This window comes from Scophthalmus maximus, chromosome 11, assembly GCF_022379125.1.
Source record: "Scophthalmus maximus strain ysfricsl-2021 chromosome 11, ASM2237912v1, whole genome shotgun sequence".
Classification (NCBI taxonomy): Eukaryota; Metazoa; Chordata; class Actinopteri; order Pleuronectiformes; family Scophthalmidae; genus Scophthalmus; species Scophthalmus maximus.
Window position 1 is genome coordinate 21,727,175 of NC_061525.1, and position 14,189 is coordinate 21,741,363.

General features: G+C 44.3%; 1 protein-coding gene across 4 annotated transcripts in view; it reads right to left on the reverse strand.

Moving 5' to 3' along the window:
- Positions 1-113: 113 nt before the first annotated feature.
- Positions 114-14,189, reverse strand: part of gdpd5b (glycerophosphodiester phosphodiesterase domain containing 5b) — a 44,028-nt gene continuing 29,952 nt past the window's right edge. Inside the window, exons 7-18 of one of the 4 annotated variants that reach the window (XR_004789821.2) lie at positions 13,817-13,910; positions 11,538-11,683; positions 10,130-10,212; positions 8,644-8,794; positions 6,768-6,989; positions 6,087-6,244; positions 5,839-5,986; positions 4,992-5,074; positions 4,241-4,255; positions 2,892-3,004; positions 2,356-2,648; positions 114-1,332 (exon numbers count right to left, since the gene is read on the reverse strand). Coding sequence is in view for 2 of the 4 variants with exons in the window: in XM_035622878.2 (XP_035478771.1) it covers positions 1,247-1,332; positions 2,892-3,004; positions 4,241-4,255; positions 4,992-5,074; positions 5,839-5,986; positions 6,087-6,244; positions 6,768-6,989; positions 8,644-8,794; positions 10,130-10,212; positions 11,538-11,683; positions 13,817-13,910 (1,299 nt within the window). In the remaining 2 variants the exon portion in view is untranslated. The remainder of the gene's footprint in view (positions 1,333-2,355; positions 2,649-2,891; positions 3,005-4,240; positions 4,256-4,991; positions 5,075-5,838; positions 5,987-6,086; positions 6,245-6,767; positions 6,990-8,643; positions 8,795-10,129; positions 10,213-11,537; positions 11,684-13,816; positions 13,911-14,189) is intronic. The other 3 variants (XR_004789822.2, XM_035622878.2, XM_035622879.2) reach the window with 3 other exon arrangements.

The window sequence follows — 14,189 nt, forward strand, 5'->3', positions numbered from 1 at the left end:
AAACATTTCGGACCAAAAATACAAACGCAGAGAGAGATGACACCACGGACATGCGGTTAAATAAAACCACATCAGAGATCATGAAATCACAAAGAACAAAAGTCCAGCCTGCGTTTGAAGATTTGTTTTTTCCATCTTTATTTCTGAGGCACAGTTAAAGTAAAAGAAAAAGAGAAAAGGCAGAACCGACGTCTTTGACCCTGTTGATTCCTGCAGTAGTTTCCCTTCAGTGTCGCCTGGAGCTTCACTTTCACATTTAGTAGCCACTTCATCTTTACATTTACAGCTTTTCACACCAGGAACTCAAAGAGCAGCCCGATGTCTTTTTTTCTTTTTGTTCGTCGGCACAGACTCAACATGCGGGAAGCCAAATCACTTCCATCGACCGGACTGTTCGGAATTTTATTAATTTCATCCACTTTGTTCAAACAGCTTCTTCTCACGTCGCTTCACATTTTATGTACAAATCGACACCGCACCGCACACGGGGTAAAAAAAAATAAAAAAAATACATATCCAGTCGGGATGCACACAACACACCATACACATCTTTAAAAAAAAAATAATATTCACATTCACCATTAAAGGACAGAACTAATCTCCAGCCCAAACTGTTTTCACCACCGGGAGCACAGCTCACACACACACACACACACTCTCACACACACTCACGTTACGCTCATTACTGTAACATGCACCGATCAGACGAGGGGGCGGCGGTTTCATTCATCAGGCCTCTTATTTAAAATTATCTTACATATGTGTGTGAATATTTCACCTGGAGGAGAAAGGCAGGAGGACTCTTCTGTAAACTCTCTCTCTCTTTTTAAATATAAATATTAATGTTACAGCACTATTATGAACAGCAGCAGCAGCAGCAGCAGCACGAGCGGAGTGCTGAGAGAAGGCAGGAGCTTTTCTTTTTTTTTCATTTTTCATTTGTCGCATGCTGCAATAAAAGGATAAAAAGGAAAAGTAACGAAGTTTCTGGAAACTCGTGTTTGAGAAGAAGCAGTGACCTCGAGGAGATTTAACGAATTCCGTCAACAGAGTTGTGTTTTTCGTCCCGTGTGACATTACAGTAAATCTGACAAAAGCCAAAAAAACAAACAAAAAACATATTTACACAATGTACACGAAGCGACTCGTTGGGTTTGTTTCCTCCGTCGGAGGAGGAGTTGTATAAAAACAGTGAGGATTTGAACACTCGAGTGTCGCCGTCGTCTCCGTCTTCCCCGCGGCGGACTCACTGGCTGACGACGCCCTGGTTGGTGTAGTAGTCGTAGCCGTTGTCTGCGTACAGCTCGTCGCCGCTGACTCCGTTCCCCACCTCTGGAGGGCGCCAAAGGAGAGAGAGAGAGAGAGAGAGAGAGAAGGGGGGGTGAGGAAAGTGAAATACAATTTCTAACACTGGTTTTTCATCAACTCTCATCTCAACTCATCTCGGTCAATAAGTAATGGAGCGAAACGGTGACCACCCACTTTTTTTTTAAACAGCTCCGGTTCCAGAAAGTGAATTGCCCCATTGATTCACGTTTCATAAAATCCTCATAAAAAGAGTATTAAGTCTGGAACCAAACCTATAAACCACAAGATGAATCGTTACCATGAAAAGTTTTTTATCGGAGCAAAAAAATAATTTGAAAAAGGAAAAAAGGTAAAGTTACCAGACTATTCATATAATTATTAATTTTTTAATTACTTGTTTTGTTTTTCACGCGTTTTTTTTGTTGTATTGTTAATGTTGTTAGACTTCTTGTATTTTTTTTAGGCCACATTGTGTATGTTCTGGCTCGTATGTGTTTAATGCCCTTTCTGTTTAAAACAATTAAAATTATAATTTAAACAATAAAAATGATCGAGTCCCGTGGAACCAGTAACTCGTGCTGCGTTCAATTACTTCTGGGAACTCAGAACTGCGAACCCTCTGAGGTCGGTTCCAAGTTGCAATCTGACTCGGACGTCTGTATTTCCGAGTTCCAAGGTACAATGGAACGCAGCATCACCAGCCGAACATGAAGTCTGCAGGTGCAAGTAAGCGTTTTCCATGGTGACGGCGAGTCGTCGTTACACTCTGGGATTGTGGGTAGTGTAGTACTTCTCAATGGCTTTGCAAATAAAACATGTTTTTCCTAAAACAAGGTTGATTTCATACGGACTTGTGGCTTCAACAGGTTCATGTTCCACCGTTTCACAACCTTGACACTCGCGGTGAGTCGACCTTGGATAGTTACGACATCATGGCTAATAATCAAAATGTCAATGGAGAATATGAATGGGGGTTTTCACTTCCTGAACCTAACTGTTTTGCTCTATAGAGTGAAACAACGATGAGCTGCCACTGACGTGTCTTACCTTTGACCCCCGCAGCACAAGAGGCTGTCTAGACAGAGCGGAGTCTATAAACTCTCCGCTACACAGAGCGTCGTCTCCACCGGGAGGAGCGATGGGAGGAGACGGATGAATGGATGAAGGAGGGTTTGGGGAAAGCAGGCATAGAGGTGGTAGGTAACGAGGGATGCAACGGACGCACGGAATGAAAAGGAAGGAGTCACTCGGTGGGCGGAGGAGATGGAGAGGAGGTGGTGGTGCACATCACACACACGGAGGATGGAGGAGGAGGCAGGCAGCGTTTTACTGGGGCTGACCTTCGATGAGGATGAGAGAGGAAGAGGAGGAGGGGGGGGGAGAACATTCACAGATACTCAGACAGATGCATGCTGGGATGGAGCGACATGCCAGTGAGACACATGAGACTCAAGAAAAGTAGTATTGTTTTTGTAAAACACACAGAGGAATCTGAGGAACACACGGCCAATAAACAACAACAACAACAACAACAACAACAACACACGACAGGAAGTCAAAGGCCTTACGGACGGTGTTCGTACCTGAGAAGATGAGTTTCTCCTTCATGACGCTCATGTCTCGACTCGACCTCCTGACGGCGGCGCTCAACATGATCTGCTCCGGGTTGTAGCTGCGCATGCCGCTCATCCGATACCTGCGGGGAGGGGGTCACATGACGGGGTCAGAAAACCACGAGGTCGTAGCCGAGAAGCTGCTGCCATTGGCCCACGACGTGGCGCTTATCGAAGAACGCTTGAAAACACCGAGCGGACGACTCAAACTGAAGTTACAGAAAATGTTTTTGGGCGAATTCTTTGTCAGATGAGCATTAAAATACTTTCTGAAAGATTTATACACTTCCACTAAAGCATCATGTATCTTTCATAAGATCATTGTTAAACAGGAAATGTTCATCCTGTGATTTTTGGACATAGTCGTTTAAATAAATGTTGGTAATTCGTCAATAAACACTTAATGAATTGTAAAATAATATTAGAATCAGTAAAAAGTTATTGCTCACGCCATGACGACCCTGAAGTCGTTATAATCAACGACTTAATAATTGATCTATGAAGCATCAGCGAACGACTCATTGATCAATAATTAAGTGATTACAACTTGTGCAGCCTCATAAGAAAATGGCACCAAATATCTCATATTATTAATTTGAATGTGTAGAATGTAAAATACTTTTATAATAGATCCAAGTTTTTATTAAACGTTTTATCATATTTTTTTCCCTGCATGTGCTGTTTGCTTATTCATAACAGACAATGTTACGACAGTTAATCGAAGAGGAGGCGGGGTCCTCGCTGCCTGGCGTCAGTGCGTATCTGTCGGGGCGGACGGATTCATTTCCTGTCTGTGGAAATGCCGTTTTTTAATTCCGTTAGTCACGATTAATCACGACTAATCCACGTTCAGCAGTGTTCGCAAACAAGTGAAGCTCTTAGGTTCATCAGCATCGATTTACAGGCTCTTTCCCCTGATGAATCCACTCGTCATGTTGGACATTTAAAGTCTTTTTGGCCTAATTAGACGGATGATTAATTGAAAACGTCATCTGGGACTCGAAGCGGCGCAGATTTATCTTGCGCCGCGTGGGTGAAAGCATTTGTTTTATTTAAGACGCGAGCTCGTTGCTCGAGAGGAAAGTGGCAGCAGAGCTTTTTACGACTCGGGTGAGATACAGTTAAATTAAAAAAAAGTGAGGTGGAGAGAAAAAAAATCGGATGGACGTCATCAGAATGAGAAGTGACAAAAAGAAAAAGACAAGAGAGACACAAAGACGGAGAATGTCTCAAACAAAGAGAACGATGGATGAAGACAAAGAGAGAGGGTGAAGAGGTACGAAGACTTTGGGTCGGGGGGAGGGAGGCGACCCAGTTACCTGATCATGTGATAGCTGAGAGAAGATGCCAGAGTGCAGCAGAGGAAGGAGGAGGGGAAGAAGAAGAAGAGGAGCATGCACATCAGGCAGAGGAGAGAGGACGAGGAGAAGGACAAAGACAAGAGAGATGTTTAGTTGAGAAGCCAGCGGAAGCTGCAGCGGAGCAAACCTGCAACGCATCATTAAAACAAACAAACAAACAGGAAAAGGAAAAAGGTCGTCACACTGAAACTCCCCAGAGAAGAATCTGCTCTGTCCCATCTCAGAGGAGGACGGCAGATCAGATTATCACAACATCTTATAAACAGATATGTCGTGTGTAAAGGTCGTCAGAGCAAAGTCTGTTTACAAAAAGGTTACGTACGAGCTGATATTCCCTTCGCCAAGGAGGATGATGTTATCATCCCTGTGCACTTGTTTGTCAGCAGGTTCACGGGGGAAAAACACGACTAAAGGGAATTTTTCCTCAGCTACTGACGTGCAGCTGAGGTAGTTGACCTGATGATCAACCTGATGGTTTCCTGATCTGCATACTTCTGTTGATTCAGGTCCCTGGCGGAGGTCACATGCGCTCGACTTAAATTTCATCCAACTTTTCATGATGTTTGCTGAGCAACAGTGTGACGCAGAAGGGGTCACTTGTTAATCGGCAGCTTAGTAAGTGCTTTGAAAATATAGTAGAGAAATGTTAAAACATCACACGAGCTCCTTCTTCACGTCGGTGACTCGACTACAGAGTGACCGTACTTACTTCTGGAGAACGAATATTCCCACGACGACAGCAAAGGAGATGAGGTCTGCAGACACCCACATCAGGCAGTATTCATTTGGTCTCTGGGAAACAAACAAACACACAAACAAACAAAAAAAAAAACACACACACTTTGTTACTCTGAGTACCTTGAAGCACCACTAGGTGGCAGAATAGGTACAACAATACAGACTCTCACGTCAAGGCAGCAACTCCTTCGCTGCCTTGACACGATGGGATTTACATTATTCCTGCAAATAAACTCACGATGCAAGATCTTTTTAGTTAAATACAACACATTTAATAATATTTTCCAATTGCGTTCACGCCAACCGAAGAAAGCCAAATAACTTGTGGCCTGACGATGATTATTTTTTCCTCTGCTGACTTTAATAACCTCCCGTGGAAGATGTCATCGGACTTATATTCATGTTACAAACTAACGGACGGTACTGCAGGTGTTGTACGTCTCCGCCAAAACCGGTCAAGATGCAGTTTACATCTTTATAAACAATCTGTGGTCCAGACTCAGAGTGAAGACTCTGAAGGAATTTATTAAAAAATATAGTTTGAATTCTTGAGTTATGACCAAAAACTTGTTTTGTGAGGTCCAAATAACCTTGACCTTTAACCCTACAGAGTCTGAGAGGTCAGTTTGTACCAGATAGAAAATAAATTCCCTCCATTCCTGATGTGTCGCGTTCACGAGTCAGACGGGCCGACAACACGACAACAGGTCTCTGACTGCGGCTGTTCCCGACGGTGAAAAAAAATAATTCTTTGGAAAACAGCCGGTGCTTGATTACAAAGAAAAAAAGACACCAGACGGTACGTGACGGGTTCTCACCATGAGCCAGACGGGGTAAGGCACCTTCTTGAGGACGTGTGGCGCCTCCGAGGAGACGGACGACACGCCGCTGCACCAGAGCACCGAGAACAACCAGGGCTGGTTGACGGTGTAGAGCGTGAGGTTGACGTGGCTCTCGGAGAAGTCGCTGAAACCAAATCACACACACGTTCAGAACCCCCCTTTTTCTTTAATATAACCCAAGTGTTGTAGTTCCCCACACAGTGTGTGGACAGTATGTTCTCTACCTGATGTCCTGAGCGTTGGCCTGGTTGTATCGGAGCAGCAGTCTGCTGATGCCCGAGCGGTGGAGACTCTGCGGAGTCAGTTTCTCCACTGACGTCTGGATCAGACCCGGTAGCAGCTGCCTCACCTGAGCCCGGTGCTCGTCTGGAGTCCACATCACCTGCACACACACACACACACACACACACACACACACACGCGCACAGGCGCGCGCGCGCGCGCACACACACACACACACACACACACACACACACACACACACACACACACACACACACACACACACACACACACACACACACACACACACACACACACACACACACACACACACACACACACACACACACACACACACACACACACACACACACACACACACACACACACAGTACTTAGACGTCTATTATTGCGTCTATTATTGCCCTTGTTTCTTTAAAATCAACGCTGAAGAAAAATGAAAATGCCTGGACGACCCTTGCACATTCTCAAATGTTAGGAAAGGTATAATCTTTGTTATTACTTATGAAAAACAGGCCTTTGATCATTTATTTAATTCACTGTACATCAATGACTTTATAGCCATATTCTATATAAGTCCACACTTCAAACTCTCCAATAAATCACTAAAGTAATTAGCCAGACACGCTCTGCTATAATTAGAGGAGTTCCTGGACACCTACCAGGCCCTGAGGAACCCCGGAGCGCTGCACGGCCTGCAGTGTGTCGTTGATCCAGCTGTAGTAACAGGGGTGGTCGGCGGGGGGCCTCCGGAGCCTGAACACCACCGTGCTGTTGTGGTAGGAGGCCAACTTCAGGAGCTGCTCCAGGCTGCACACGCTCTGGTTGGCGATCAGCGTCTTCTCGTGCGGCGACAGGCTGCGCACCGTCCAGAAGGGGTCGTCCTGAAACAAGGCGGGACGACCTCAAATGTGTGCAACAGGAAATTGACCGTTTGAACATAAGATCACTGCTGCTAACTAACTAGTTTTTTCCCCGACAGTTTTCCAAAACACTTAGTTTGAATAAAAGCATCCACGCAAATGTTGTGTGTTGGCAGTTCGGACAAAGCCTGGAGGAAATAAACATGGAGGGATGTTTTTCATCATTTCCTTCACGTTCTTTCTCGCTTCATTGCCCCGTCGCTCCGCGTCGAAGCTCAGAGGACGAGACGACCGGACGCTGCTTATTGAGCTCGTGCACGATGTCGCCTCACTTTATTTCTTTGACTTTTATTCATTTTTTAATGACTTTTATTACACGGGACTTAATATGTGTATATATATATATATTATATATTAAATATATAAAAATCAGACGGTGACAGTAAGAATACACAGAAGTAATAAGGCTTTTCTTGGGAAACAATATGGAGCCACGACGTGGGAACATGCAGAGTAAATAGACTGACGAGAAGAGAGAGGAGATTAAAACGAACGCTGAGAGGTCAGAGGTCAGACAGGACACGGAGGGATTCATACGTGAGGAGGAGGCAGAACAGCCGAGTGTCTCTGCGGAGACTGATCGCATCAAATCAGAGATTCAAAAGAAGATAAACCAAAAACACAAACAGAGAATATTACTGCACTGTCTTTGCTGTACGAAGACATTTGGCTGTTCTGCCTCCTCCTCACGTATGAATCCCTCCGTGTCCTGTCTGACCTCTGACCTCTCCACCTCCTCTGATTCGTCTGTGCTCAGTATCTCTCGCGTCCCAGTCTGAGAATCTGTGGTGACGGGGTCACTCAGCGTCTGAAACACTCTCCCGGCAGAGATCTGTCTAATCTTTGGATATTTTTAATATTTTAATCCTTAAAACCCACGTGTTCACAAAGGCTTTTCATCGCTTCATGTCCAGCTTCTCTACTATTATTTTCTACTTTACTTTTTAAATTCATTGTTGTTGTTGTTGATTTCCTAAGTCTGTAAAGTGACTTTTGGAAACTAATGCGACTATATAAATCCATCTTCTTGTTGTTATTTTTGAACAAAGATTTTTGTTGTTGTTGTTGTCATGGACAGAACAACATTTTACGGAGTGATGTTTGCCACAGTAGTAACTATTTTGATAATTGATTAATCGGTTCAAGTAGTTTTTTATGAAGAAAAAAGTCACAAATTCTCTGATTTCAGCTTCTAAAATGTGAATATTTTCTGGTTTTTCTTTGCTCCTCTTTGACAGTAAACTAAATATATTTTTACAGAATCCTGACTCTCTTCCTCGGTAACAGAATAAACGAAGATAAAAAGCAGTTGCAGGAGGAGGTAATTTCCCCATCGTTCCTGTAGAGGGTGCTCTGTTGTGTGGATCCAGACAAGTGGGGAACAATCAGGTACCAGGACAAAAGACAGCAGTTACACAGACGCTTTCATGTCTTGTTCGTCAGTTTCATCGTGTCTAACTCACAGTTTGACCCTGATCCAGAGAGAGAATCTCTAAAACCTTAATGGAGGAAACAGCAGGACGTCGTGGACAAACACCACCTGTGTGTTTTGCGACCTTTAAACGAGAAGCTTCACAAATAATCCCCCAAATCCTCGACAACAGACCAGAGGTACCTTGAGGAACCACTGTCCGGCGTTGAGCTGCTGCAGATCTGTCCAGTTGAAGAACGACGCCTCCTCCGTCTGCCTGTCGGGGAAAACCTTCCCCACGTCTGTGGTCCTGCGCAGCATCCGGTCGTGCATCAGGAACGGAACGCCGTCCTCACTGGTGGTCGGAGGCGGATCGGGAAGGAGAGGAGGGAAGAAAGAGGAGAGAAGGTATGAAGAACAGATGGATAATAGGACTAATGTCATTATAAAGGAATAAGGCCTTTCATTTTCAGGTACATTGATCATTTCTGTGCCACAATAATAAGAATAAATGTTTATTTTTGGGGGCAAAAGTTTTTGTCACCCGACTGCTGTCGCTCACATTTTTTATAATAATTCAATATAAGCATCAGATAATTAATTTAAAATGATTTACAAGTAGAGTCCATGTTTCCTGTAGCTTATGACTGAAGTCACGTCAAACCAGAGAAGAACTCAAAGGACGAGGAAACGAGATTAAGAGTTTGGCTCAGTGACGAAGCTTCTTTGGAAAAATACTGCTGCTCCAAATTCAAAAAACAAATTAGTTCCAATTTTTGGAGGATGTTGATCCTAAGGAAACAGAGATATTATTTGATATTCAAATCCTCAGCTGAACAAAAAGAGGAGTGTGTGTGAACTGTTAACTCCCGATCAGGAGGGGGAAAAAAAATTCTAAAAGGATAATAAAGAAATAGGAGTTGAAAGAATGGTACATTTTGTGGGTGTGTGGTTTGCTGCAGGAGTGCGGTCTCACTGTCGCTCTGGTTGTCATCAAGTCTAATTACTCAGCACAGTCAGGAGCTCACCTGTCAGCAACCTGCACCAATCACACACCCACAGGGAATGAAGTGAACGCACGCACGCACGCACGCACGCACGCACGCACGCACGCACGCACGCACGCACACACACACACTGCCCGAACTAAACTAAACAACACTCGACGTTTCCACACAATAACACTTCCTCCATCACTTCACACGAATGAGTTGACATGAGAACTCGTGATCCGCTCTCGTATCCTCACGTCGTCGTCGTCCTCTGAGTTTGTCTGGCTGGACTCTGGCTACGGCACGTCGATGATGCAACGCCTCCATCGACTGACGGCTGATAAACTGATCAGCTGTTGCATCGCTCGCTGCTACAGTCCCAGGTATGTTCCCAGTTACTCGTGCCTCATTTTCTCTTTGACGACGACATTTTGATTAAGTTGTGTAACCATTGCCTTTTCTTTGTTTTGACATATTAACAATTAACAAAAGCTAAAAAAGATAGTGTGGTTGGTAACGCAGAGAGCAGCATCATGAGTCCACTGACAACTGGGGTGCACAGTTCTTGGCCAACGTTTTTGGATGCTGATGAAAGGAAACAGTGAGGCAAAGTAATCCTTAAGAATAATCCTTAATTTGTTTGGCCTTGTCATTTTGCCCTATCGATTGTGTGTGTGCGTACGTGCGTGTGTGTGTACCTGATAGCCACGTCAGCTTCCAACCCAGTGACGTTCATCTGTAGAGCTCGCTGGAAGGACCACAGTGTGTTCTCTGGAGCGAGCTGGAAAAACACACACACACACACACACACACACACACACACACACACACACACACACACACACACACACACACACACACACACACACACACACACACACACACACACACACACACACACACACACACACACACACACACACACACACACACACTCTTTTTATTTCAATATTCAAGTAACACTCACTACTTGAGCGTATTCCAGTAACAGTGACGTAATGCGTGACTTGACTGGAAGTCCTGCCGCTGAGGACCAAAATGAATCATCACTAATGTGGAATATAGCAGATGCATGTGAACACGGACTCCTCCTTCTACTCCTCCGAGGTGATGATCAATACCACAAGTCTCCAAGGTTAAACACCACTAAAAATCAGGCGGTGTGAGTCAAGCTTATAGCTGGTTATGATGCTTTAAACAATACAGATTCCTTCTGGGAAACCGAGTCCAGTCATGTGATTTATTTATTTTTTTTCCAGTGGGAGTGTTACATCCTCACTTCCACTGTGAGGATCGATCGCTTCATGCAGAAGGCACAAAAGGGCAGGGTGTGTTCAGGAGCGAGGAACCCATCGTCGTGTTTTGCATAATACTTCATTTGCCAAGTACATGAATCCTTCTAAAGGTGACACGTGGAAGTGATGAAATGAATCCAAGCACATAAATCAAATTGTGCATAAACCGTACTTATGTAGCCTTAACAGAGAGGCTAACGCAGGCGCATGAAGACTGGAGTCTGGAGTCTAACAATCTGATCTGCACTTTTGGTGTTCTGAGTGAGGTATGATGGGCATAAGTTTAAAATATGTACTTATGTTTCTGTATGTTTAGCATGTGTATGTGTGTATGGGTGTGTTATTATATGACGTCCCTCTATGGAGGTATTATTATTATTATTATTATTTTATCATTATTATTATAATTGTTTTAATGTATTATTCTTTTCATTTGACTTTTTTCGTACTTTTTTATAATCATTTCTAATTTATTTATTTACTTTCTCCTCTTGCTCTGATTAATAATTTAAAAACTATATATGTATATATATTTATACCGTATATATGAAATAAAGCAGACAAGATATGCTCGTGCATTAGATCCGGCAGCGAAAGGCTCCGGGCTCAGACTGTCAGATGTTTGTGGACTATTTTCAGCTGTGGGACCCGCGAGGTCACTAACGGACGAGAATATCTCCGGGAAGAGCAGAGGAGAAGTGAATGAAAAAACGAGGTGGACACACGTCTATGAAAAGGCAGCACAGTTTTCTTTCAAGTGTCATCAACACCGCCGAGGTTTTGAGGTTGTCGGGGGGTTCAGCGGACTCACCATGGGGGCTCCCTGGCGGCCGATGACGTCGGGACGGGGTCCGAGGCTGGTGGGCTCCATGATGCAGGGGGAGGTGATGTAGAGGGGCAGCACGTAGAGGCCCAGTAACACGCTGAGGTACAGCAGCATGACGACCACCTGGAACACTGGGACCAGACACATGACGATAATGTAGTTTGTGTGTTGTGTAATTAGAATTAAGGAGGTTTAACATTTTGGGAGACTACTTTACTTGCTTTTTGGCTCTGTACGAAATCTGCCCACTGAATAATACGTCATCTCTCATTTGTTTACAGGAAGTACCAGATTGGGTTGCTTTGTGGTTTCCCCCTCTCCACCACCTAACTTACGCCACAGTCTTGTGCTCTGATTGGCTGTAGTTGTCGCCAATTCGTCTACTGTAGATATTTAGCCTGATAGAAATCTAGTCGGGAGGCAGCGACATGTCGGCGAACCCATCGAATCGTGTATTTGTAGAGTTCGCACGTCGCAATCGGCGACTGACACTCGAACGCTGATCTGGGCCCTTTGTCGGCGAGTTCCAACATTTGTCAGCAAGTGGAAAATCACGCTAAAAATTGTGTAGTATGAACAAAGCATAACCAAGATATACACATGATATAACCTCTCTGATCTAACTGTATTCCTTTACATATCATACACAACGGTGTCCTGCTTACACTCAAATGTGGTAAAATGTAGTTTTGCATTAACAGCTCCGTCTGAGTGACAGTCACAAATGCAGGTCATGTGCCAGACTCGTTCCTCTCAACCTCAGGTTTGACGCGGATACATTTAAGTCACAGCTCGGACAAGAAAATGTTATGTGACGTCTTCAACTCGTCAGTTTTCAAACAGAGCTAGGATGGATGACGTCGCTCTGGCTGTAGTTAATGTTCACTTCTGTTTATAGACAGCAACACTGACACGAGGGGCCAAGGAGACACACTCTCCCCTGAATCCACCTCAAGGTAAGTGAGCGGTGGAAGGAAACAAACGTGGGTGCGGAAGCACATGGACTTACACGTGCACGTGCACGTACACACACAGGGGAATGTATTTGTTTCAAGGTCAGCTGCGGGGCGGATTGAGTAGACAACTCCTGTTACACACACACACACACACACACACACACACACACACACACACACACACACACACACACACACACACACACACACACACACACACACACACACACACACACACACACACACACACACACACACACACACACACACACACACACACACACACACACACACACACACACAAGCTCTTTGGTATTCAGACTCCACTCTGCATTAGAGCAGGGATGCTGCAGTTTACAGAGTAATCAGGTCAAAACCTTTCGACTTAATCTAAATCCCCAAAAGCAGAAAAACAAAACAAAAAAAAGAATTTAAATCCTCCGTCTCTGCTTTTAAATGTCTCTCACAGAACAAAGTAGTAACTTCCTGGTTCAGACGGTCGCATCACTCAAGGGAAGCAAAATTCTCTTAGTCATGTTGAAAGGAACCAAAGCTGCCGTCACACGTGCACTAAACTTTTTTCTAGATGTTACCCACAGCTGAAGGCAAATTCAGGAATAAGAAGCTGAAATCAAGAGAATTTTGACTTTTTTTCTTCATAAAAACGACTTGAACCAATTAATCTATTATCAAGATAGTTGGCGATTAATTTAGTAGTCGAATACTGATCGATTAATCCATTTAACTGTTGCAGCTCTAGTGTGAACTGATTCGGTTCACTGCCTGTATTTGCAGTATTTACAGTTGGTGGGGACGCATATCATGCGGAAAATCTATGGTTGGGTGCAGCATGTGTGGGAGAGAAACTCAGGACAATGTCCAGAACCGATTCTCCAAACACATTCATATGTGATAAGTGGTTTTTTTCTTGTCACGTACATGACGGACAGACCAACTTCCAGATTTAAAATATGCCTATAATTTCTCCACAATCCAATAAACCTGGTCCATACGTGACTTTCAACTCACACCTGCTCTTCTCTGCAGCAGTTGAGAATTAAAACACACACAGTCCTGAGGTTGAGGAGAAAACAATCCCAAGGTGTCCGGGGCAGAGAAAAAACATCACATGAGCCCGAAAGAATGTCGGTTATCTCCCGACACCCTGGGTGCAGGTCCTGGCCTCTGTCTGCACAGTGTTAATCATTCACCACTCTTCCTGTGCCAGTGTGTGTGTGTGTGTGTGTGTGTCACACTGTTACATCATGTAACAGTACCTCGTATTCTGTGTCACAAAAGTAAACATACTTGTTTTTTCTGCGCGGGCGACCTGGCCGGCCACGATCCAGGACAGCGCTGTGACGGCGGCGACGGCCCCGATGTGCAGGAAGGGACCTGTGGCCTGGACAGAGACGAGGTGAGAGTCAGGGCAGAAGAAAGACGACATGGTGAAATGGACGCGAAGGGGAAAAAATATGGAGATCCAGGGCAAAAGAGAAACAAAGAGGGATGTCAGAGAGGCTGGTAATTACAGGCGTAAAGATCTGCGGATATAAAAGCTATAATTGCAGAGGGATTAAGTTCTGGTTGCATCTAATTACTAATAACATACTAATTTCAACCTATGTTAGGGATCGATTGTTTTGTCTGAATGTCTTTTTCTTGGTTCTATTTTAGAGAT